The 25,933-nt window shown below is 43.3% G+C and overlaps 1 protein-coding gene across 1 annotated transcript in view; it reads left to right on the top strand.

Annotated features, from left to right (window-relative positions):
- Positions 1 to 25,933, top strand: part of LOC139465206 (zinc transporter ZIP6-like) — a 44,954-nt gene that overhangs the window by 8,905 nt on the left and 10,116 nt on the right. Inside the window, exons 3-10 of the mRNA XM_071246872.1 lie at positions 781 to 1,038; positions 4,212 to 4,299; positions 8,904 to 9,023; positions 10,763 to 11,594; positions 11,751 to 12,333; positions 13,814 to 14,024; positions 23,110 to 23,279; positions 24,947 to 25,138. Coding sequence (XP_071102973.1) covers positions 781 to 1,038; positions 4,212 to 4,299; positions 8,904 to 9,023; positions 10,763 to 11,594; positions 11,751 to 12,333; positions 13,814 to 14,024; positions 23,110 to 23,279; positions 24,947 to 25,138 — 2,454 coding nt within the window. The remainder of the gene's footprint in view (positions 1 to 780; positions 1,039 to 4,211; positions 4,300 to 8,903; positions 9,024 to 10,762; positions 11,595 to 11,750; positions 12,334 to 13,813; positions 14,025 to 23,109; positions 23,280 to 24,946; positions 25,139 to 25,933) is intronic.

Raw genomic sequence — 25,933 nt, 5'->3', positions numbered from 1 at the left:
CCCTGAATAACACGAGTTGGTCACGAATGGACTGACCGCCACCATTTTGTTTGAAGCAATTGCAAGTGATATGAGAGGTGGAATCTGATTGGTCAGTAGAAGGACCATATCTCGTAATATCCACTGGTCCCGCTACTATCGAGCCACGAAACCCCTTGCCCCGGGAAGATGCTTGCGCCCCCAACCCACCCCACCCCTACTGAAGCGCAATGTTTGTGCGTAATCAGTGCAGTGCAATGCAATATACGCTACCAAACCTAACAAAGAGTTATTCTAGTTTGAGGGTATTTTGATGTCGGATCAGAAGTAAGGGACCGACTATTTGATATTCGGAGATGTGGCTTGAAAAAAATGAAACAGATCAAAAACATATCTTGAAAGGACTGTGTAAGATGTGACGAATCGGCACATGGGGCTTGCCTGTAGCAGAGGTACGTAGCTGGCCGCATGGTACTCTGGGTAGGAGAGTAGGTCCAGGTTCGGAGATGTGGCTTGAAAAAAATAATTATGCTTCAGAAAAGAAAATGTCGGCACAAAATATACATTGTCGCCAGATGTTTTTACTTTTGTTTAATTAGGCTCATGGTTTTAATTACATATCTGGTTTTGTAGATGTAGCAGAAGAAAATATAAAATGGTCGGTCCCCAACAACAATGGTATTTAATACCCATTTAGGAACTATTTTACCGACATCGAACTTTTGAGTTTGTCATGATAATGGTTCGGCTGGGCCAAGACACTGGTCCAATTCAGATTTAGTTTTTTTTTCTTTTATACAGATACAGAACGACATTCTGTCCCAAAACTCGACGGTGTGCTCCGACCCCGATATGATGAAACGGCTTGTGGTGTTTTCCTTACAATTAGAAAATATCCCATGTTTTCACCTGCCACCTCAGCCCGCCCCACCACACGACTGTAAACTACCAATGCCATACCTCATCTACAAGGTGGCCTCTTTGTGGAGACCGGAACTGATCCGCCACCGTATATGGAATGGATGTTCTCCGAATGTTGCGTTCTTCATGAGGCGGAAGGTAGGTGCTTATCAACCAATGACCACAGGGCTTGTAAGTTCTAGTTAGTTTAATAACTTCCTTATCTGATTGTAGCTTACCCTGAATATATACGTCATACATAGAACCAACACATGGTTAACTGATATGAACACTAAGGGAAATTAGCTCCTATGCTGGGTCCGGCTGGTTGTGACACGTGATCCTGTGTACTGTGTAGTGCACATCCGTCACAAATCAGGCGATATGAAAGGGAGACTCTGGTGCCAAATTTCTTCCTTGGTATAGACATTGCAATTAATTCCATGTGTGAAACGTGGACGTTTTTCTGTTTACTTAGGGATATCAGTTACTGCCAAATTAATATACATAATGAAATAATGAATTTGAACCAACAAAGACTGCCAATAATTAGAGCCTTGTCCCACTTTAAGCACCGTTGGTAACGGAGAGTAGATTGATGGGTGATCGTGTACAGATTAAAATAAATAAATGCAGCAAAGAGGGTTTGGTTGATCCTGGCACAGTCAGGGTTGTTAGGCTCACCAACAGCTTAGGGCCCTTGCCCCCCTCTACACGCAGCCAAGACAGCGAATGGTACTTCTCCCAGGAAGCGCTTCCTAGTCAAACCATCTGAGAAATTTACGGAAAATGTGAAGACTCCCAAACACTGCAGCCTTCTGCATCACACAGATTGTCAGAAGGGCTGCATTCCTAGTAGGAAACCCGGGTACTCTCCCGATGTCAGTCAACAGATTGGGAGGTACCAAACCTAAGGCACCGAGAACAAAAGGGAGTCGGACAACTTGGTATTTGGGATGCAAGCGTGACATTTCGAAAGCGAGGTCCGCGTAATTTCCATGATTTCATTGGATTTATGTAAAAGGGCAAGACCCTGTTTGTAGGGCTGGATAGTCCCGAGGCTGTATACGGGCCTATTCCAAAGAATTTTGTATTTATTATTTTCCATTACGCCCTCTACATATTCTGGGTCGCACATATTCTGGATGGACTCCTGTGGCAAAACCACAAGCATGGCGAAGACGGTAATAAAAGGATCGAGCCACTTCATCATGTCGCATAAGATACTGTGTTTGTGCCAGAGCTGGGCATCCCATGACAATGTTTTGGGCAGACGCATCAAATTCATTGCATAATCTTTATTTCATATTTACATTTTGATGCAAAATCACACATTGGCGGTTTCGAGTGGGAAGTGACTGTTCTTGAGTAGCAAACGGAAAGCCTTCTCTTTCACTTTTCAAGCTAGCCGACTTCATCCAAGCGAGGAACTCTACAGGGTTGCCTTTTATCTCAACACACTGCTCATAAACTCAATACAGTGGTCGTTCATATAGAGTCTCCCATCTTCCCGGGGCAAGAGAGTTAACTGACTTTAAAAGTCCAGTTTCCACCCTTGCCGAACTAGGCTGGTATTATGGAGTTACATTTTGGCTGGACTAACGAGTCTATGCATAGTCCAATCAAAATCGAAATCCGGTTCGTAAAGTGTCATGCAGATTTCGGTCGACTGCAGGATTTGCAAAGCATTTGCACCGCTAACTCGTTGTCAACAGATATTTTCTAAATCTTTTCATGTTTTTAATCAAGGTGCTCACGTCATTTGATGCACTTCGCGATGTTAGACTAGTTTTATTACAATATAGATCTTGATTATCGATCAGATCGTCTTGACCGGGCGCCACCGTTTTGTTTGAAGCAAATACAAGTGATACGAGATGTTGAATCTGATTGGTCAATAGGAGAGGCATAGAAAGGACATAACTGGTAATAGCCACTGGTGGCGCTACGATCGAGCCCAGTAATTCCAGCCTAGTTCGGCAAGGGTGGAAACTTTTATAGTCAGTTAACTCACTTGCCTCGGGAAGATGAGAGTCTCCCTGAAAAACTTAGTCTAGGCCAATTTGATATGGCACTTCGCTTGGCTGTTACTCATTCTGTACCGCCCAGCAATACAGAACCGTCAACAAAATCAACATTGACATTGAGATGGGAATTCCTTGTTTTCACCTTGAGTCTTGACATACTTCACACGAGGATCATCGGACAAATTAATGTGTGCAAAAGTGCACAATACAGTTCGATCATAAAGAGCCTCCACGTTAAGCAAAACACGCACACCGTCCCCCCATTATAATTGGTAAATAATAGCTATTGAGAGAAGGTGGTGGGATCTATTGGCTGACATGGTTCTTCGTGTGAGTATGTCAATACCTTGAATTTCTTGTTTCGTCAAATGAACAACACCAAAAGAATACGAAAGGACGGGGATGGCATAACTATTTGTGGCTTTGATTTTATTGCGAGCGTTCAGCTCTGAACTCCAGATTGTATTATTATTTGGCAGCCCAAGCCAGTTTGTTTCAATTATCCATAACCATTTTCTACACCTAGGCTGGAGTTCTAGACCTAGACCTAGACTTACCAGACTGTGGCCCAGGGGCTCCCTTTAACGAAGATCTAGGCTGTTGATTGTTATCAGTCTAGGGTTGGGCCTGTAGCAAGTGTCGTGTTCGATTCTGACAGATTGCGTCTATGTAATCAGGGTAATGAACAGGTAGATTGATATTCCGAATTCGACGTAATAAGCGCCCTGCTCTAATAAGCGCCCACGGCGATATTTACTAAAATATTTGCTGGTGAACAATCCCAATTAGCACCCCTTCCGATTGGTCAATATACAAAAGACTTATTTATTCGCGTATAATACGCAATCAAATTCTGGAAAAATATATCTGTCGTATATAAACATTTCAAGCTGTCAGCATAAACCACGAAATTTATCTTTCAAGACTGTTTTTTTTCACCAAAATAACATACTATTTAAGGCCCCCCATTTCTAATTTTGAGAGCGCCCTGGGCGCTTATTACGTCGAATACGGTATGTCATAAAATAGGAGTTGGCAGATGAAGAAAGTGGTGTTAGAACGACTTAAACGTTTGCCCAAGTCTAGTGCCCCATTAACTGTAAACCATTTGTGTGCTCAAATTCTTGGTAAATTCTTATACTCACTATCACTAACTTGAAGTGACAAAGGATAAAAAGAATCCTTTTTAGTTAATGATTTTTATTTTTATGAAAATTGCATATGAACAACCAAAAGTAAATATATGGTAGGAAAACCCTTCTTTCCTTCTTCTTTGCTATGTTAACATTGTCCTGTACGTTGCAGTGCACCCATTTTGTCAGCCCTAACAACCAATGGGAATCTATGGATATGTGTCCTTGCTATGGGAACATAATCACACATCTCATTCAAGGTAGGTCGACTCCCGGAAACAACACATTCTGGCACAATAACATGTGCCTTAGCTTCATGTTTTATACTCCACAGTTACAGGTATTGGAATCTGTACTTTACTAAGAAAGTGTTATCCCAAATATAATATTTGTTACATTTGACCACTTTCTAAATGACATTGTGTGTCCATAGCTTTAGGCCATGGGAGCCGTGCCAATTTACACTTGCCAGAGGGGTACACAAAGTACGTGATCTAGACTACCAGTTGTCGGACTTCCATTTTTGTGGAAGCCTCGGTGGCTGAGTGGGCAAGATCGCTGACTTAGCTGTTAGCTTGTTAACCTAAACAGTATAAGAATCTGTACCAAGAAAGTGTTATCCTAAATATAACATTTGGTACGTTTAGCATCATTTCATTATGTTGTGATATGTGCTGACATTCGCGGATGATTAGGCTTGCCCAAGTTCAGTCTTGTATTATATCACCAGTATCACGAACATACGATAGTTTGGGAAGCATTGTTTCACGAAGTTAGTGCATATGTACCTATGTTTGATAGCAGAAAACACCCTCGATTATCCAGGGAATTATATTGCCATTCTATTTTGATAAATACCATTGATTCCTATCCTTAACTCAGCACAGTATTCCTCTCGCTTATGAGAATAATTCATTGGCGGTATATATTAAGTGTCGTGCCATTCGAGGAGAACCTCTAAACGAAGCTGTTGAAACTGAGACAATGACATTTATCAAAATAGAATGCAGATATAATATTCTGGATAATCGAAGATAAATATGAAGTAAACCACATAGCCCCGCATGACCCTGAAAGTGTACAATACCTTGGCAAATCTACATTTTTCCAGTTTCGGAAAATAAATTCTCTGGTTCCGTTTGATTATTATTTTATCGAATTTTTTTTATCAAAACATTTAATATCAGAGAGTAAATGTTAGTCTGCACTCATTCAATTTTTTTAACTCTGAACAATATATGGCGGCGGCCTGTAAATAAATTATCCTAGACCAGACAATCCAGTGATCCTAATCATGAGAACGACACACGCCTTCGTTACACACACATTCAACCACTACACCCGGCCTGTCCATCTGATCGTTTTAGTCGCCTTTTACGACCAGCACAGGTTGTAAACCTTTTCAGTCTGGTATCCCACGACAGATTTGGGATACAGAAAACACAAATTCATGTGGTTAAAATATAGTTTAAGTTTCGAAAAATCAAAGACAAATAAAATTATCATATTCCTATGCATGCGACGAACCACAAAACATGTTTGAAGCTAATCACAACCACTGATGGTCATGAACCACTGTAGATGTATGTAGAATATGAACCACTTTAGGTGTATGTAGACTATGAACCACTGTTGATGTATGTAAACCATGAACCACTGTTGATGTATGTAGACCACGAACCACTGTAGATGTATGTAGACCATGAACCACTGTAGATGTATGTAGACCATGAACCACTGTAGATGTATGTAGACCATGAACCACTGTAGATGTATGTAGACCATGAACCACTGTAGATGTATGTAGACCATGAACCACTGTAGATGTATGTAGACCATGAACCACTGTAGATGTATGTAGACCATGAACCACTATAGATGTATGTAGACCATGAACCACTGTAGATATGTTTTGACTATGAACCACTGTAGATGAACGTAGACCATGAACCACTGTAGACATGAACCACTGTAGATGTATGTAGACCAGGAACCACTGTAGATGTATGTAGACCATGAACCACTATAGATATATGTAAACCATGAACCACTGTAGATGTATGTAGACCACGAACCACTGTAGATGTATGTAGACCATGAACCACTGTAGATGTACGTAGACCATGAACCATTGTAGATGTATGTAGACCATGAACCACTGTAGATGTATGTAGACCATGAACCACTGTAGATGTATGTCGACCATGAACCACTGTAGATGTTTGTAGACCATGAATCACTATAGATGTTTGTAGACCATGAACCACTGTAGATGTATGTAGACCATGAACCACTGTTGATATGTTTTGACTATGAACCACTGTAGATGTACGTAGACCATGAACCACTGTAGACATGTGTAGACCATGAACCACTGTAGATGTATGTAGACCATGAACCACTGTAGATGTATGTAGACCATGAACCACTATAGATGTATGTAGACCACGAACCACTGTAGATGTATGTAGACCATGAACCACTGTAGATGTATGTAGACCATGAACCACTGTAGACATGTGTAGACCATGATCTACTGTAGATGTATGTAGACCATGAACCACTGTAGATATGTTTTGACTATGAACCACTGTAGATGAACGTAGACCATGAACCACTGTAGACATGAACCACTGTAGATGTATGTAGACCATGAACAACTATAGATGTATGTAAACCATGAACCACTGTAGATGTACGTAGACCATGAACCACTATATATGTATGTAGACCATGATCCACTGTAGATGTATGTAGACTATGAACCACTGTAGATGTATGTAGACCATGAACCACTGTAGATGTATGTAGACCATGAACAACTGTAGATGTATGTAGACCATGAACCACTGTAGATGTATGTAGACCATGAACCACTATAGATGTATGTAGACCACGAACCACTGTAGATGTATGTAGACCATGAACCACTGTAGATGTATGTAGACCATGAACCACTGTAGATGTATGTAGACCACGAACCACTGTAGATGTACGTAGACCATGAACCACTGTAGATGTATGTAGACCATGAACCACTGTAGATGTATGTAGACCATGAACCACTGTAGATGTATGTAGACCATGAACCACTGTAGATGTATGTCGACCATGAACCACTATAGATGTTTGTAGACCATGAATCACTATAGATGTATGTAGACCACGAACCACTGTAGATGTACGTAGACCATGAACCACTGTAGATGTTTGTAGACCATGAACCACTGTAGATGTATGTAGACCACGAACCACTGTTGATATGTTTTGACTATGAACCACTGTAGATGTACGTAGACCATGAACCACTGTAGATGTATGTAGACCATGAACCACTATAGATGTATGTAGACCACGAACCACTGTAGATGTATGTAGACCATGAACCACTGTAGATGTATGTAGACCATGAACCACTGTAGACATGTGTAGACCATGATCTACTGTAGATGTATGTAGACCATGAACCACTGTAGATGTATGTAGACCATGAACCACTGTAGATGTATGTAGACCATGAACCACTGTAGATGTATGTAGACCATGAACCACTGTAGATGTACGTAGACCATGAACCACTGTAGATGTACGTAGACCATGAACCACTGTAGATGTATGTAGACCATGAACCACTATAGATGTATGTAGACCATGAACCACTGTAGATGTATGTAGACCATGAACCACTGTAGATGTATGCATGTAGACCATGAACCACTGTAGATGTATGTAGACCATGAAACACTGTAGATGTACGTAGACCATGAACCACTGTAGATATGTTTTGACTATGAACAGCTGTAGATGTATGTAGACCATGAACCACTGTAGATGTATGTAGACCATGAACCACTGTAGATGTATGTAGACCATGAACCACTGTAGATGTATGCATACCATGAACCACTGTAGATGTACGTAGACCATGAACCACTGTAGATATGTTTTGACTATGAACAGCTGTAGATGCATGTTGTCTATTAACCTCTGTAGATATGTGTAGGTTATGAATCACCTTATAACCCACATGGTTGGAAAAACAGAGTTCATAAAAAATAGAAGTGCACCAGTATATTGTTTACGTCATCCGGACGACATAGGTCATAAACCACTGTAGATGTGAACCCTTTACAGTTATATGACGGCCAATACCTCAATACATTAATGTAGTTAAATTCTTTACTTTTTTCTGTATCTATATCACATTACACAATGACATATGCTTTCATCAAGTAAGTCAAGATTCGGATTCTGTCGGCCCCTTAAATAATGAAAGGTTATAAAAAGCAAATCTTCAAAACACTATTTCATTTATTTCACAAACAGTGTGGTTGTTTGTTCACCACGTCACGCAGACCACGGTGAATATGTGATGAGTATTTACCATGTCACGCAGACCCCTCTTATTTGTTTGTTTAACGCCGCACTCAGCAATATTCTAGCTATGTGGCGGCGGTCTATAAATAATCGAGTCTGGACCATACAATCAAGTGATTGACATCATGAGCATCGATCCACGCAATTGGGATGCGATGACATGCATCAACCAAGTCAGCAAGCCTGACCACCCGATCTCGTTAGTCGCCTCTTACGACCAGCATAGTCGCCTTTAACAGCAAGCATGGGTTGCTGAAGACCTATTCTACCCCGGATCTTCACGGATCCACAAACAGTGTGCATGCAGTCTGTTAAGCTGAAACACCAACGAGAAAAAGTATAATGACACTGGTGCTGCTGACAACTTTTGAAACGCAAAAGTTAAATCAAAAATATTTTTTTTCATGTCACGATTTTCACATACAAATCCGTAAACCAAGAAATTTGCATAATGGGTGGCCTAACTCTTCGCTGGTGTGTGTCCCAGGACATCGCATACTGACGGACCCTAGGCAGAGGTGTGACATCCAGTACATGGAAGACATCTTCAAAGTATTCGGGGACTCGTCAGCACAGCAGTCCCACTCGTGGCACATGGGAAAAGACGGTAATGACACGTGCCAAGCACTGCAGCTAGCTTACGTTTCTCATGAAGGTTATAATACCATATAGTATGTAAAATGTGTTAGCATCATTAGTAATACATGAATCATTCACTAGTACTAACTATAGAATTATGAACAATATTTTGTAAGTGAGTGAGTGGCTTAACGCAGCTTTGAACAGTACTAGTATTTAAGCGCGTGTCAGCTTGATGTGTGAAGAAAGCCCCAAGGGATGCAAGTCTTAGATGTTTACCACTTTGATGAAACCCACAGGGCTGGTGCTGACAAACCAAGAACCATAATGAGGGCGCACGGGATTCGAACCCACGGCATAGGGTTCTGACACGCCAAAAGGACGCAAATCTGTATAAGATTTTATAAGAACACTTAACTTGAAGTCATGATTTAGATATCTGAATATATGACTACAAAAAATGATGTAGTGAGTGGTGTGGATTTTAGTTCATTTACTTTATGGTGTGTCTGGAATGTCATATTCCCGAGGCAAGGGGGTTAACAGACTATAAAAGTCCAGTTTCCACCCTTGCTGAATTAGGCTGCAATTTCTGAGTTAACTGGCCTAATGAGTACATGCATGGTCCAATCAAAACTAATGAAATCGAGATCCTGTTTGAAAACTGCGTGCAGGGTCGACTGCATGTTTCGCAAAGCATGTGTACCTCTAACCGGACGTAGACAGATATTTTCCAAATCTTTTCATGTTTTTCATTAACGTGCTCAAGTGATAGGGTGCTTTTCGCGAAGGAAGAACCGTTTTATTACAAGATAGACCTTGATTATCGGTTAGATCGTCTTGACTGCGCGCCGCCATTTTGTTTGAAGCAAAAATATGTGATATGCGAGGTGGAATCTGATTTTGTCAACAGGAGGGACATAGAAGGGACATAACTCGTAATAACCACTGATGGTGCAATGAGCGAGTCACGAATTCCAGCCGATTTCGGGAGGGGTGCAAACTGGATTTTAACTAGGAACTTGCCTCGCTTGCCTCGGGAAGGCATGAATGCAGGAGGAAGTGTAAAATGATTCACGTTTACAACGGACCGACACACCAAACTGACAGTTTTATGAAGTCGTACAACTTTATTGATAACAACTCTGGTTTATTGCATATTGCGACCTTTAGATGAAGATTCTTACAAGCTAGACTGACAATAACTAAGTGAAGAGCGGTATATATGCCTGATGTGTTGTGATAGCAGCAGATTAACATTACCAACAAGAGGTAATAGATAACAAGTAGCACAGAGATGATTGGCTGAAGCCCGATGTACAGTAAGGATAAGGAAGAGTTGTGACAAGCTGATTGGATGCTAATAAAGAAAGGTATATTGCTCGATTAGATCGTCAAAGGCAGACGAGATGTTTGTTTGTTGTTTAACACCGCACTCAGCAATATTACAGCTATTTGATGTTGGGCTGTAAATAATCGAGTTTGGACCAGACAATCCAGTGATTGACATCATGAACATCGATCCATGCAATTGGGATTAATGACACCTATCAACCAAGTCAGCAAGCCTGACCACCCGACCCCGGCAAGCATAGTCACGATTCCCTTGATCTCTGTTGATTAGAAACTTCTGCGATAAACCAGAAGGTGTTATCAATAAAGTTGTACTATTTCTTATTTACTCACCAACTTCGAGAATGTTAATTGCAGTTAAATGCACTGAATTCCCAATGTATTTTGCCAGACAAATCAAGCATATATTTGCAGGCCTGAACTCGGTTCTCCAAAATCTGAGTAACCCCTACCCGCCTCTCACCCATTCGACTACTCCCCATCACACTCAGAAGTTCCATCCGCACCACGCCGCAGTCCCTGACACAAGGACCTTCGGCCACTCTGACCCCAGTCTTATGTACCCCGTGCCATGCTCCTTGGTAGACCCAGCACGCCCACACAGACCTGGCCAGGAACCACCCAGAGAAACACAGCTCCAGCATGACCTGGAGCAAGTCAGAGGCACACCACCCCCACACAGACCTGGCCAGGAACCACCCAGAGAAACACAGCTCCAGCATGACCTGGAGCAAGTCAGAGGCACACCACCCCCACACAGACCTGGCCAGGAACCACCCAGAGAAACACAGCTCCAGCATGACCTGGAACAAGTCAGAGGCACACCACCCCCACACAGACCTGGCCAGGAACCACCCAGAGAAACACAGCTCCAGCATGACCTGGAACAAGTCAGAGGCACACCACCCCCACACAGACCTGGCCAGGAACCACCCAGAGAAACACAGCTCCAACATGACCTGGAGCAAGTCAGAGGCACACCACCCCCACACAGACCTGGCCAGGAACCACCCAGAGAAACACAGCTCCAGCATGACCTGGAACAAGTCAGAGGCACACCACCCCCACACAGACCTGGCCAGGAACCACCAAGAGAAACACAGCTCCAACATGATCTGGAACAAGTCAGAGGCACACCACCCCCACACAGACCTGGCCAGGAACCACCCAGAGAAACACAGCTCCAGCATGACCTGGAACAAGTCAGAGGCACACCACCCCCACACAGACCTGGCCAGGAACCACCCAGAGAAACACAGCTCCAGCATGACCTGGAACAAGTCAGAGGCACACCACCCCCACACAGACCTGGCCAGGAACCACCCATAGAAACACAGCTCCAACATGACCTGGAACAAGTCAGAGGCACACCACCCCAAAACAGACCTGGCCAGGAACGACACTGGGGACCGAGTTTAGCCGAACCAGGAATTGGGAATTCTGATGGTAGCCATCATCGGCCAAAAGGCCATGGTCCAGGTGAAAACGGCAACGCACTTAATCCATACGGTTCTTCTGGACACAGCCCTAACGGAATGATGCCCAAGCATAATAAACAGCCGCGTCCGCCATGGGAACACAGACATCGTGAATGGACGTCTCAGGCAACCGCTGGAGGAGGTCGTACTGCAACAAAGAAGAACAGTAGCTCAGGGTATAGTCCTTTTACTCATCAACATACCGCAAGTGCTACTCGCCGACCTGGAGGTGTTGGTAGTCAAGGACATTTGCATGGGATGAGCAGTACTCATCCCATGCAAGGTTTCACAAGTCCTGTTGCTGAAACCTCTACTATCAGGATATCAACCCTTCGTTTCGGTACAAAAACAACTATGCGCAATGCCCATGTGTCTAGTGGTACCACGAATACCATACGTCTGGGGAAAGACAAGTACAAGAACAAACCTAGGTCTAAGAGGTTCTATATGCCTCCAGACAGTCATCATTACCTCCCCTTCTCTCACAACTATCATACCCCTAAATATGTAAGTATAGAATTACAGTCACGTTTGCTTGTTTGTATGTTAGGGGCGGTCGGGTAGCCTAGTGGTTAAAGCGTTCGCTCGTCACGCCGAAGACCCGGGTTCGATTCCCGACATGGGTACATTTTCTGGTGTCCCCCGCCGTGATATTGCTGGAATATTGCTAAAAGCGGGGTAAAACCGTACTCACTCACTGTTTGTATATTATTTTAAGGCGCACCCAGCAATATTTCCGCTATATAATAGCAGCCTGTAGATAATCGAGTCTGGACCAGACAATACATATTGTTACGAGGTGATTTTCCAATTGAAAAGGAGAATTACCCCAGGAATCGGCTCGCATAGAACTAACTTGTAAATCAGTAATTGTCCACACAAGATCAATGACTATTCAATAGATTATATTCAGACACACAGTTTTAGGTTGGCAATACATTGAATAAAATAAATGACCCTCAGTGACAAGTTACAGACACTAGAATTATTGTTGTGCACTCACTATTGTTTAGAATATTGTCACTGTTGGTTGAAAGAGGCTAGTCTTCGTTCTTTAATCCAGAATAGTGTTGAAGTTGGTAGCATTTCAATGTTTTACCCAATAGGTATGAAAACTGCACTTTGCAAGTAAGTTGGAAACAAGTCAGGTCGAAAAGGCCTTGAATCTCGAATCTCGAAACTTGCTCTTATATTGGTATCCAACGTTATAGAACTGTCTCATCCAAAACGTTCAAGAACAGACGAGCCTGTCATGTTCATGTTTTGTATACAACAAGGGCAGGTAACTCTAATTATATTATAATACAAAACCTTTCTGGAAAGCTCCACTCGACTTCAATCTGGCCACGACAACACTTGATATTTCTTACTAGTAATTGGAGTCATTTTCTGCCACTGACTATTAGTCAAACTATGTTTACAGCGTTATCTACTGCCGCTAGTATTTACATCTACGATCCATGCCAACACCGTACGATGACACCCAAACAGCCGGGGTAGAATAGGTCTTCAGCAACCCACAATTGTCGTAAGATGACCGGGTGGTCAGGCTCGCTGACTTGTCATCGTATCCAAATTGCGTGGAACGACGCTCATGATGTCAATACCTGGATTGTCTTGTCCAGACTCGATTATTAACAGACCGCCGTCATATACTAGTAGTTGGAATATTGCTGAGGGCGGTGTTAACAAACAAAAGTAAAAACAAACAGCCAAGTCAGCGAATAAGAATTGGTTGCCGGGAACTGGGTCTAACCAGCTATTTATCCACGGGGCATGATCCTCGGCTTGTCCCGGAATAACACGAGTTGGTCACGAATGCTTTAGAAATATGACGTGCATAACGGATTTTAAAATAATATAAACTCCGATTTCCTTGGGAGGTCAGACACACCCTTCCACGTCTTTGTAGCATATCAACAATATATATGTACCTGATATGAATAAAGCTTGGCGCTATGTGAACATGGAGAGTGATATGTTAAAGGTGTGGAACGCAACGAACCTGCTGAAGATGATGTTAGGAACGGCCAACAACTCCCTCACCATCCCCGACTTCTACGAGATGTGTCCACTACTGATCCACTTTCTCCTGTTTACCTTCAACTTGCCGGGAACGACCACCACCATGCCCACCACAATTTCCAGCACCCCCAACACCACCTCTAACATCCAGAATCTACCCACAACGGCACAAGGTTGGTTTACTTTATGATCATGACTCCGGGACTCTAATAGACGCCGGCCTCTACTAGAAGCCGGGTCAATTGTTCAGTGCAAAAAATAGAAGCCGGGCCTCTAATAGACGCCGGGTCGACCAATTGATACAATTAATGATCCCTTTTGGGGACCTAAATTCGTGGTCATAGTGAAATGGGGCCTCCAACAGACGCCGGGCCTCTAATTGACGCCGGGTCAAAGGCTTGTCCGAAATAAATAGAAGCCCGGGCGTCTAATAGAGGAAACACGATAGCCATCTTAGCGCTGAAGTATCTGAAGGCTTTGGGAGACAATTCGGAGACAAGACTGTCGTAGTGCTAAGAGCGGGGCTACGTTGATAGTGACTGATAAACACATCCTCATCCACATGCTCGTGATATAGTCGGAATCGTAAATGGAATCTCCTTTTAACTTTTAGCAGAGATTTCTTATGATCACGGAAAGGATTTTCGCTTTTAGTACATCTGCATGACCGTTTGATTCACAATTTCCAATATTTGACTTTGATATTGACGTTCTGTCGGTAGAGCTGCAAAGAGGCACCCTGTCATCACAGCACAGTGTCTGCAACCTGGTGAACATCTGAATCAGAGGCCACGTTTGCTTCCATCGACTGTATTCCAAGTCCTCGAATGTTCTAATGTTTAACGCTGTTGTTTTACAATGTGTGACTATAACGATACACTTTGTGGCACACCATGCAGGATATGAACCGAGTCTTGTTGTTTTGAGGAACCAATACGGAGAGTTACCTCATTAAGTCACCATGGCCGTTGAGACGCCATGCACTGTACACTTCCGTGTGAACCAGGAAGTGTAGCCTCATTGTAATGTGGCTGCAAACCCGTATCTATGTAGCCATGCTAAAAGTACTCACGGAAATGGAAAAAAACTGTTTTTCTCAATTTAAAAATCGACACAAAGTGTTACGTAGCTGTAAGTAGGAAATAACATAACAACTCGAAAAGTACTAGTCTGGATTTGCTAGTTTGATCTCAGTGACCAATACAAAATGTACTTTACAGGAGGTAATTTGTCGGCACTTTCAACATTCAAAAATAAAACTAAGTCCAAATTGACATAGCAGAAACAGACTATAGGCATTATGCACCTGTTCTCACCTGTCGTCAAGGTGTCAGATGTCACCTTGATCTACTTACACCTGGTTATGCCCTGTTTCACTATAGTCTGTTTTATTCACATTTTTACACACTTTTACGTGTAAAAGGCATCAAAAACATTTGATACGCTGTATTTGTGCCACAGCCCAATAAGTACTAATTTAGTTGTTTGAATATTTACATATTTTGTATATTAACTGCAATAATTTAAGATCTGAGGTCGAAAAAACAGGGTTTTTTTCATTTCCGTGAGTACTTTAGTACAATACGACATCCACAGGTGGATAATTATATACAGCGACCCATAGATGATGGATAGAAATAGCAGAGCAGTACATAGCTAAGATTTCGTACCTAATTGTAATGCTGCTTTAAACATTAGGAAACTAGAAGGATGTAGCGAGGATTTGACCAATATTCCAACTATGCTACGACAAAAGGTAATGCAGAATATTTCTTCTTATTTTATTACACTGTCGTCCTCATATGATCACACATGTAGTGCTCACATACAGAGTATGAATTATACTTTCCCATGTTTACAGTTATTTTCGTATATGTTCTCAGGTACTTTGTACAAATCGTAAACTGACATGTATATTGTATTTTTGTATGGTTTTGTAAAGAAATATATTTGTTTTTCGTGTTTGTTACGTGCACCAGCTGGTGTAGGTCTTGAGAGGAAGCAAGGAGGTTGACATAAAGTACAAAACAGTTTAGTTCAGTGTCCAGGGCAATCCTAGGCAAGAGGGCATGAGTAATATCGAGGGACATTGGCCCCTGGTTTCAGGTATTAAAACAACTTAGGATTTGGCATAACCTTGTGTTACGTGTCGATTCCCCAAAATTGAAACAACATGTTAACCCTGAAATCTGTACGTAAAAGAACTTAGTGTGAAACCAGCAACCATCAAGCAAATGGTATACAATCAACTATTTTATTACAAAATGAACTAGGTTTACAAATCAATACAAATTACTGCACACCAATTACAATAGAGTGGAAGTACAATATTCAATGGCAGTATAAAATGTGAGAGCAGTGGAAATGACAATGACCAGAATAATAATAACCTCGCCGAAGATTGGCCTAGGCTAGGAATCCAGGGTGAAATGTGATCTTCACACTAAATCTGGTCTTGATATAATGTCAAATGAAATGTTAGATGAGACAGGCATGCACCCTCTCCACTCTGACTATCTTTCAGCACTTTCCACATTGTGCTTGACTAGTCAAATGTCACTATAGAACATCACAGAATATCAGAATATTCTACGCGTTTCTATAACGCTTGACATCCATCCATGCTATTCTCGAAGTTTACACATAATTCGAGTATCTAAATATAATAACTTCCTCACCACTACTTACAGTAAATACAAGTACATTCCTGACAACTAATGATTATCTAACCGCAATGCAACGAAGAGATAGCATGCTGTATACAGTTACAATCGTTGTTTGACAATAAATTACACTGCCATATAACATTAGGCACGTGTATGTTTCACGTGATGTTTCAAAGATTGTGTTGACACCGGTTTCACGTGGCAACTTGGTCATTTCATGACGAGGTCGACAAGTCGTCCGTTCTCAACGCGGATATTTCACACAGACCTACATACGAGAGTAGACAGAGACACAACATGATATTGGCGTCGTACTTTTATGTGTAATGTTACGTGTATATTCAGGACAGAAAGGTTACTCGGGCACTCTAGTAAAAGGTACTGGAGTTCACCCTTTCAAATAGGAGGTGAAGTGAAATGGGGTTTCACGTTGCGTTCAGGGTGCGTGCGTGCGTGCGTGCGTGTGTTCACACATGGATATCGCACTGAGACACAATATACTGACTCTGAGCCGACCACTCCTTGTATAATCCCTATAATGCCAGGCAGGGTAACAACAAGTACCAACTTTAAACGTATTTCAATATGACGCGGACGGGGATCAATCCTCCGACCTTCCACTATCCGGGCAGGCCACGAAGTTGGTCTATGATTGAGGCCATTAGAAAGGAACTGTGTTTGCAAAAAAAAACCAATTGACAAGACATAACACATTACAAATGAGATATATGTTACAAGGTTTATCTCCCTTGGCAGCGGGTCAAGTTTGAAACAGTGTTCTCAATGGTATGTTTGTCTCAGACCTCACTAGGTAGCCGAAAAGATTAGATAGCATTACATGACCTTCTAACCATGCCAAGAACACCGAGTCTACATACTTACCACTGTCCCACATTCCTTGGTGGCCATGGTATGATATTATGACCACCATTCACACCAACGTCATCCGACAGACCGGGTGGTCCTTGTACTATAAGACGGGGCCTTCATTTGTCAACGTCAAAATCTGTGCCAGGGACACGCGTGCCACACGGGTAAGAAAAACGAGACGATTGCTCGTTGCGACGTGAATCCATTCTGAAGTAGTGGTGGCTGTTTTTGTGGGAAGAGCGTTTTACTTCTTCAACACACTCCATCTTAGTGTGTTCAGGTTGGAAAAATTTCAGCCATAAAAAACTTTTTTATTATTGTCAAAACTAGTTCACATATTTTCGACACTACCAAAACCCTCCTGAGGACTTTGTCTTATCACAAAATAAACTGACGTCCAAAAGAAACTTTACCAACTGAAAATATAAATTTCAGACAAAATTCTTTTTCGATGAAGTCTATCTAAACCACATAACCTAAATACAACAATAGTGTATGCAGAAAATCTTAATCGTCTGTTACATGTTTGCGAGATAACACGCGAAAAATTGAAAAACACGTGCACCACGGACAACTGCAAATGCACGTGCGGGTAAGGATATAAAACGATTGGAACGGCAAGTCATCCACAGTGATGAAAAAAAAACACGCAAAAGAAATGCCACGACTCAAAGTCGAACAGCGTGAACGAGCCTTGGGTATGGTACAGATGGGAGCCACTCACGCCCGTATTGCACGAACCTTCGGTTGCTCCCGTGTTGCCGTTACCAACTTGATGCAACATTACAGACAGACAGGGCGGACCGCTGACAGGCCAATAACAGGCAGACCCAGGGTGACCACGCCCCATGATGATCGGTACTCCGAAATCGCTTCCTGAGAGTGACGTCAGCGGCGACAAATGTCTTAGGTCACAGGGTTAGTCAACAGACAGTGGCCAGGAGACTCGGGGCTCATGGAATCAGGGCTTTTAGACCATACAGAAGACAGCTATTGACAGCGCAACATCGTCGTCTGCGATTGAGATGGGCCTGGACTGTACGATGTTGGCAACAACGTGACTGGCAGAGGGTTGTCTTCACTGACGAAAGTCGATTCTGTATGTTTAGGGCTGATTGAAGACAACGTGTTTACCGCCGAAGGGGTGAACGAACGGCGGCGTGTTGCGTGCAGGAGGTCGTACCATATGGTGGAGGGAGTGTCATGGTGTGGGAAGGGATCTGTGGGCAGGAGAGGACACCGCTGATCATCGTTGACGGACACTTGACAGCTCAGCGTTACATGGATAACATTCTTCGTCCAGTTGTCCTACCATTTCTTCAGCAGCCACGTGGTGTCATTTATCAGCATGACAACGCTAGAGCCCATACAGCCGGAATGGTCACTAACGTCCTCTCAGCCAACAACGTCAACGGCCCTCCGACATGTCCCCCATAGAACACCTCTGGGACTTGATGGATCGTCGTGTTCGACAACGACCACACTCTCCAGCCAACCGGCAAGAACTGATCTTGGCCCTCCGAGAAGAATGGCGTAAAATCCCACGTGACCTCATCAGACGACTGACTTTTTCTGTGCGTCGAAGAGTTTTAGCGTGTATTGAGGCATTTGGTTGTCACACACGCTACTAATGACGTGCACGATTGTTTATGTACTCTGCCTATTGTCCATGATTCTGAAAGCTCGAGTTTTGTACCACACCCAACTTTGGGGGGCTCTGACGTTATTGAAATTGAATTTGAAACCGTCAACGTTAGTATTGAGATAAAATATAGAAAGGTTTTCACACACAGTGAAAAGTTGAAAGGTTTTGGGGAATCAGATTGCAACACACACGCTACCATTCATTTTACATTTGAACATACGACCCGTGAAGATGTAGGGTTGAATAAGTCTTCAGAAACCCATGCTTGTCGTAAAAGGCGACTATGCTTGTCGAAAGAGGCGACTAACAAGATCGGGTGGTTAGGCTCGCTGTTTTGGTTGAAGCATGTCATCGATCCCAATTGCGTGGATCGATGCTCAAGATATCAATCACTGGATTGTCTGGTCCAGACTCGATTATTCGATTATTTACAGACCGGGTAGAATAGGTCTTCAACAACCCATGCTTGCCGTAAAAGGCGATTATGCGTGTCGTACGAGGCGACTAACGGGATCGGGTGGTCAGGCTCGCTGATTGATGTTAATCACAGGAGTGTCTGGTCCAGACTCGATTATTTATATACCGCCGTCATATAGCTGGAATACTGCTGAATGTGGTGTTAAACAACAAACAATCAAACAAACGAACAAACACTGGGCCAGCTAACATTTTTCAAGGTTGAAAAAGAAGCTGTAACATATTTCCCCGCACCATCAAGTACATACCATTGCTTAATAGAGGGACTACAATCTGACGTGAATCCTATCGACGCCTTGCCTCAACTGAAATATGTCCTGATATCTTTCTTAAACCGGGCCGACCTATTCTCATTGTAAAGTCTGCTTGCAAAGGGGACGCAGGTACACGCCTTGGAGAGACAATACACACTACCTCGAGTCAGTCATTTGGGAGATTGTTCCCCTGTGCCAGTCTGTGTTCGCTACATTTTGGCCTTTCTTGGTCTGTGCTCACCTGCGTCAGTTAGCCTGCGTGAGCAAGAGTTCGCCTGTGTTCATCCGTGCCAGCCTATCTTAACCTGTGCCAGACAATTTTATCCTGTGTACCTTGCATCAGCCTATGCCAGTCAGTTAGCCTGTGTTCATCCACGCCAGCCTGTTCGACTGTCACCATCACTTCGCCATCATGTCAAATCCTGTGCCCATCTTAACAAACAACACACAACAGCCTGCTACGACTGCCATGGGTTTGTAACTATATCTTTTCTGTGCTTAGGACCCACATCATGACACGATGGTAAGGGGAGGCAGATGCCTAACGAACGTCACGACGTTGACAGTGTTGACGGGAAACGTCATGTCCGTATTCATTAGACACAGATTTAATGTTAAACTAATTTTGAAATTATCACCCCAATTTTGTCTGTTCGCACATGACGGTCGTATATTAAGATTTTTCTTGAAACTGTACTGATTCCAAAGTCCTCTGGCGTATAAATATTTCGAAAAACGGCTGTATCTGATTTGACTATTTAGTCGAGGTGAAACTAGGTCCAGTTCCTCAAAACGGTCTTAATGCTACGTTTGTCCCATTTCTCTAACACACATACGACGGTCCTTGCGATTTAAGACCGCTTTGACAATCCTTGGTGCTCCGAAGGTTTGTGTTTCTACAAGACACCAAGGTTGTTCCGTACCCTTACTGTTCTACTGTTGTATTAGCTTATGTCGATTATACTGAATACCATCTTATTGGATACAAAGCGAATGTAAGTGGATGATTAACCAATTAAATACCTTGTATTAGGGCGTTGGTGAATACTCGAGTAACCAAACACTCGTCGGGTTTAGATGAATTTAAAAAAAAAAAAAAAATAAAAAAAAAAAAATTAACAAAATATCACTGATGTGGATCTCAGACATCTCGGACAAATTTACATTTTTTTACACAAATTTACAAAATTTCAAACATGGTAGGGGTCATGTGTTTGCAAATTAATTTCTTACCCAGACTTAATTAAACTAATTTATTAGTGCACAAAATTACCCAGCCGCAGATTACTTTTTACAAACTGTTGCAGGAAGGAGTGATGGTTTAATTGACAGTATCAAATTTAACTACAGTTCTTTCAATTTTCTATTACATAAAAAACAAACTCGGAATACTTTCTTTTGTCCCTCAGTTTATATTAATTCTGTTTTGCATGTCACACTTGATATTTGTATGGATGCGCGGCCTAGTGTAAGACACCCGTATCGTAGGACAGAGTATAACTATTCACCAATATTCCTAGAGAGTGATAGAACGCTCTGAACATTATTTAGTTATATAAGTCAAGCAGGTCGTAGACGTTTATCACTTTGGTGAAACATACGGGTATGGTGCCTGACAAACCTAAAACAATCAGGGCGAATCTGGGATTCGAACCCACGATCACAGGTGTCTGGCACGCCTATGGGAAACAATACATCCTTACATGGTGAAACGGAAGTACGCCATACCTATGCTCGTGGGTTTCACCAAAGTGTTAAGCGCCTACCCTCCTTAACCTATAACGCGGGGAACAACTCCAATACTGTTCAAAGCGGCGGCAAGAACAACTCACTCACTTACTGGTTTCAAGATTTATTTGACTTAGCTTTATCTCCTTGTCGCGTCTGAATTGATGTTATCTCTAAGCGTTCCCCAATGGGCTAACCTGCCTGAGATATCGTTCTCTGCAGGATATTGAACTTATCGTGTGATAGATGAAAAGTAAACAAAACGCTAACCTGTAAACCATGTCATTCGTCACCACTCGCCTCTTTCCGTAACCTGCATTCGGCTTGTCCCGGAATAACACGAGCTGGTCACGAATGTAAACCATGTGTCGAACATGATAAAAACATGCGTCGTTCCTCTCCGCCAATGGCCAGTACATGTTTACTCGCGTCGATTCTCGCGATACCACAGCGAGGTCCTACAAAGAAGTGAAAATGACAATGACATCTTCATAACACCTGTTACAGTCAATAAATTGTTCAAGTGAATTAATCTTAATTAATCTGTATTAAGTGCGTACGTATTTTCATTAGATAAAACAAGTTTTTGAAACATCAAAAACATCTGCCGTCGTCTATATTTAATGGGTTCTGCTCTTGGTGGTGGATTATTTGAATATCTGAATATCATACCACAACCCAGCAAAGTAAGACAACTCTGGACAAAACATCATAATATAAAGTTTTCTGACGATGGCAGTTTAACGTGATACAGACGTCCAGGTTTTTGGCAAGTCTTAATACCAGGCAAACAGGTTTCAATAACATCACTTTCATTAAAACAGTTCAGTGGCATGTGTGTTTGTGTGTTTGTGTGTGTGTGTGTGTGTGTGTGTTAAAGATTGTACATCCATCCGATATGGAAACCCATCGATACCTCTGATCTGATAGCAGGAGCTGGGGTAGCGCAGTGGTTAAAGCGTTTGCTCGTCGCGTGGAACACCTGAGTTAGATTGAAGCTAAGTATCGGTGTCTCGTGCAGTTGCTCGAATGATGCCAAAAGCAAGATAAATCCTGCTCAGCCACTCCGCGCTAGGCACCTCTGTGTTGTATAACAGCTATTTCAGAAAATCAGATTTTTCTCAGCAGCGTCCCTTGCAAACGCTCGCATCTTGATTTGCTTATTCATACCACTTCGAAGATCAAGGATCTCTATTATGTTTTCTTTATTAGTTGGAATAACCCGTGAAGATCCGGGGTAAAAGGTCTTCACCAACCCATGCTTGCCGTAAAGAACACCTTTCCTTAGTCTAGGCGACTAACGGGAACGGGTGGTCAGGCTCGCTGATTTGGTTGATGCATGTCATCGTATCCCAATTGCGTGGATCGATGCTTATGATATCAATCACTGGATTGTCTGGTACAGGCTCGATTATTTACAGACCGCTGTCATACAGCTGGAATACTGCTGAGTGCGGCGTTAAACAACAAACAAAAAGTTGTAATGCTTGCCCACAAATCATTATTTTATCGTCTGCATCCATTATTTCCAGCACGGTCGATATGGAGTAGGACTAGATTGTGCGTTGTTATACTGTTATAAAACCTCACTCCTAACATTGTTGGTCTTGCCTTGCAGTGTATGGCTACAGCAGCCTGGCGGTGTTCATCATCTCACTTTGCTCTCTTGTCGGGGTCTCATTCGTCAAGGTTTCCAAGGGCAAAATCGGAAATTACGTCATGGCGTCCATGTTGGCCCTTGCTGTCGGGAACCTGTGTGGGGACGCCGTCCTACATTTAGTCCCTGGGGTAGGGAGGATGAGTGCGACGTCCTTTATTGTTTAAAAAGGAAATGTAATCAGGGAAATTTGTGAAAAGTACGTGGTCGTCACCAATATACACAAGTATTATGCATGACATTACAGTATTGAAACAAGGGACACGCGTGGCCCGGTCGTCTAAGGACCCTCAATTTCCTAGGCAATGTTGTGGTCATAAGGCGTGGGGGGCACGGGTGGCCCGGTCGTCTAAGGACCCTCAATTTCCTAGGCAATGTTGTGGTCATAAGGCGTGGGGGGCACGGGTGGCCCGGTCGTCTAAGGACCCTCAATTTCCTAGGCAATGTTGTGGTCATAAGGCGTGGGGGGCACGGGTGGCCCGGTCGTCTAAGGACCCTCAATTTCCTAGGCAATGTTGTGGTCATAAGGCGTGGGGGGCACGGGTGGCCCGGTCGTCTAAGGACCCTCAATTTCCTAGGCAATGTTGTGGTCATAAGGCGTGGGGGGCACGGGTGGCCCGGTCGTCTAAGGACCCTCAATTTCCTAGGCAATGTTGTGGTCATAAGGCGTGGGGGGCACGGGTGGCCCGGTCGTCTAAGGACCCTCAATTTCCTAGGCAATGTTGTGGTCATAAGGCGTGGGGGGCACGGGTGGCCCAGTCGTCTAAGGACCCTCAATTTCCCTAGGCAATGTTGTGGTCATAAGGCGTGGGGGGCACGGTGGCCCAGTCGTCTAAGGATCCTCAATTTCCTAGGCAATGTTGTGGTCCTAAGGCGTGGGGGGCACGGGTGGCCCAGTCGTCTAAGGCGCCGCGATTCGCTGTGCAGAGTTGCGTCCCTTGGGCACGCCAGAAACCTATGATTGTGGGTTCGAATCCCGGTTCACCCCGATTATGTTTCTAGGTTTGTCAGCACCATACCCGTGCTCGTGGGTTTCACCGAAGTGGTAAACGTCTGACACCTGCATCACTTCGGGCTTTCCTCCCACATTAAGCTGACACGCCGCGATATAACTGGAATACTGTTTAAAGCGGCGTTAAACCCAACTCGCTCACTCACTCACCTAAGGCGTACTAGAAGTCTACAATCGTCGGTTGGAATCCCAGATTCGCCCTAATTATGTTGGCATCATATCCATGTTCTTGGGTTTCACCAAAGTGGTTTATGTCGCGTTTTCCTCTCTAATTATGCTAACAAGAATTGATATAACTGAAACTGTTCAAAGTGGCGTTAAACCCAACTCACTCACTCACCCATTGATTTAACAGAAGGTAAAAAGAAAAATGAGTATATACTACTGGTGCATCAGTAAAGGATATTTATCAATTTTTGGCGCAGTTATAAGCGATAATGTCAACTTTGTCGGGCTTCGACCACCCGATCCATTTAGTTGCCTAGGAAAAGGAATAGGGATCCCCTTCCGGGGTTTACATGATATACGAACGGATGTTTCGAGAACTAACATTAAGATTAAATTGAAAAAAAAGAGGAAATTCTTAAACATGTATTCGAAGTGAAAAAAACCCCCACATGGTTGGGTTGTTTCTTTTAATGACATTATTTTCATATATAAAATATCGCTAAGAAAACAAGACCGTTGAATATTTTGTTGACCCACATTTGTTAAAATTTGGTTCACTGGACTGGATCTATAAGCCATTAATATTTTTTTATATGTGTTCATGATAAATATGTACAGGTCATTGGCGAGGAGGGAACGGACATTGACGGCGATGGTCACTTCACGAACGAAATAATGTTGCTTGGCAATTCTGACATCGAGATGGATAGCGTGAAGATGATGTTGATGCTGGCCTCCATCTACCTGTTCTTCCTGCTGGAGATGGTGATGAGCGTGTACCACAAGCACGACCACGTCACGGAGAACACGGTGAGTAATTGATGGGCGTGTACCACAAGCACGACCACGTCACGGAGAACACGGTGAGTATGTGATGAGCGTGTACCACAAGCACGACCACGTCATGGAGAACACGGTGAGTATGTGATGAGCGTGTACCACAAGCACGACCAAGTCATGGAGAACACGATGAGTATGTGATGAGCGTGTACCACAAGCACGACCAAGTCACGGAGAACACGGTGAGTATGTGATGAGCGTGTACCACAAGCACGACCACGTCACGGAGAACACGGTGAGTATGTGATGAGCGTGTACCACAAGCACGACCACGTCACGGAGAACACGGTGAGTATGTGATGGGCGTGTACCACAAGCACGACCACGTCATGGAGAACACGGTGAGTATGTGATGAGCGTGTACCACAAGCACGACCACGTCACGGAGAACAAGGTGAGTATGTGATGAGCGTGTACCAAAAGCATGACCACGTCACGGAGAACATGATGAGTATATGATGAGCGTGTATCACATCACGGAGAACACGGTGAGTATGTGATGAGCGTATACCACAAGCACGACCACGTCACGGAGAACAAGGTGAGTATGTGATGAGCGTGTACCAAAAGCACGACCACGTCACGGAGAACACGATGAGTATATGATGAGCGTGTATCACATCACGGAGAACACGGTGAGTATGTGATGAGCGTGTACCACAAGCACGACCACGTCACGGAGAACACGGTGAGTATGTGATGAGCGTGTACCACAAGCACGACCACGTCACGGAGAACACGGTGAGTATGTGATGAGCGTGTACC

Source organism: Haliotis cracherodii, unplaced genomic scaffold, assembly GCF_022045235.1.
Source record: "Haliotis cracherodii isolate W230 unplaced genomic scaffold, xgHalCrac1.p SCAF_18, whole genome shotgun sequence".
NCBI lineage: Eukaryota > Metazoa > Mollusca > Gastropoda > Lepetellida > Haliotidae > Haliotis > Haliotis cracherodii.
This window is presented reverse-complemented; position numbering and strand designations above follow the sequence as displayed.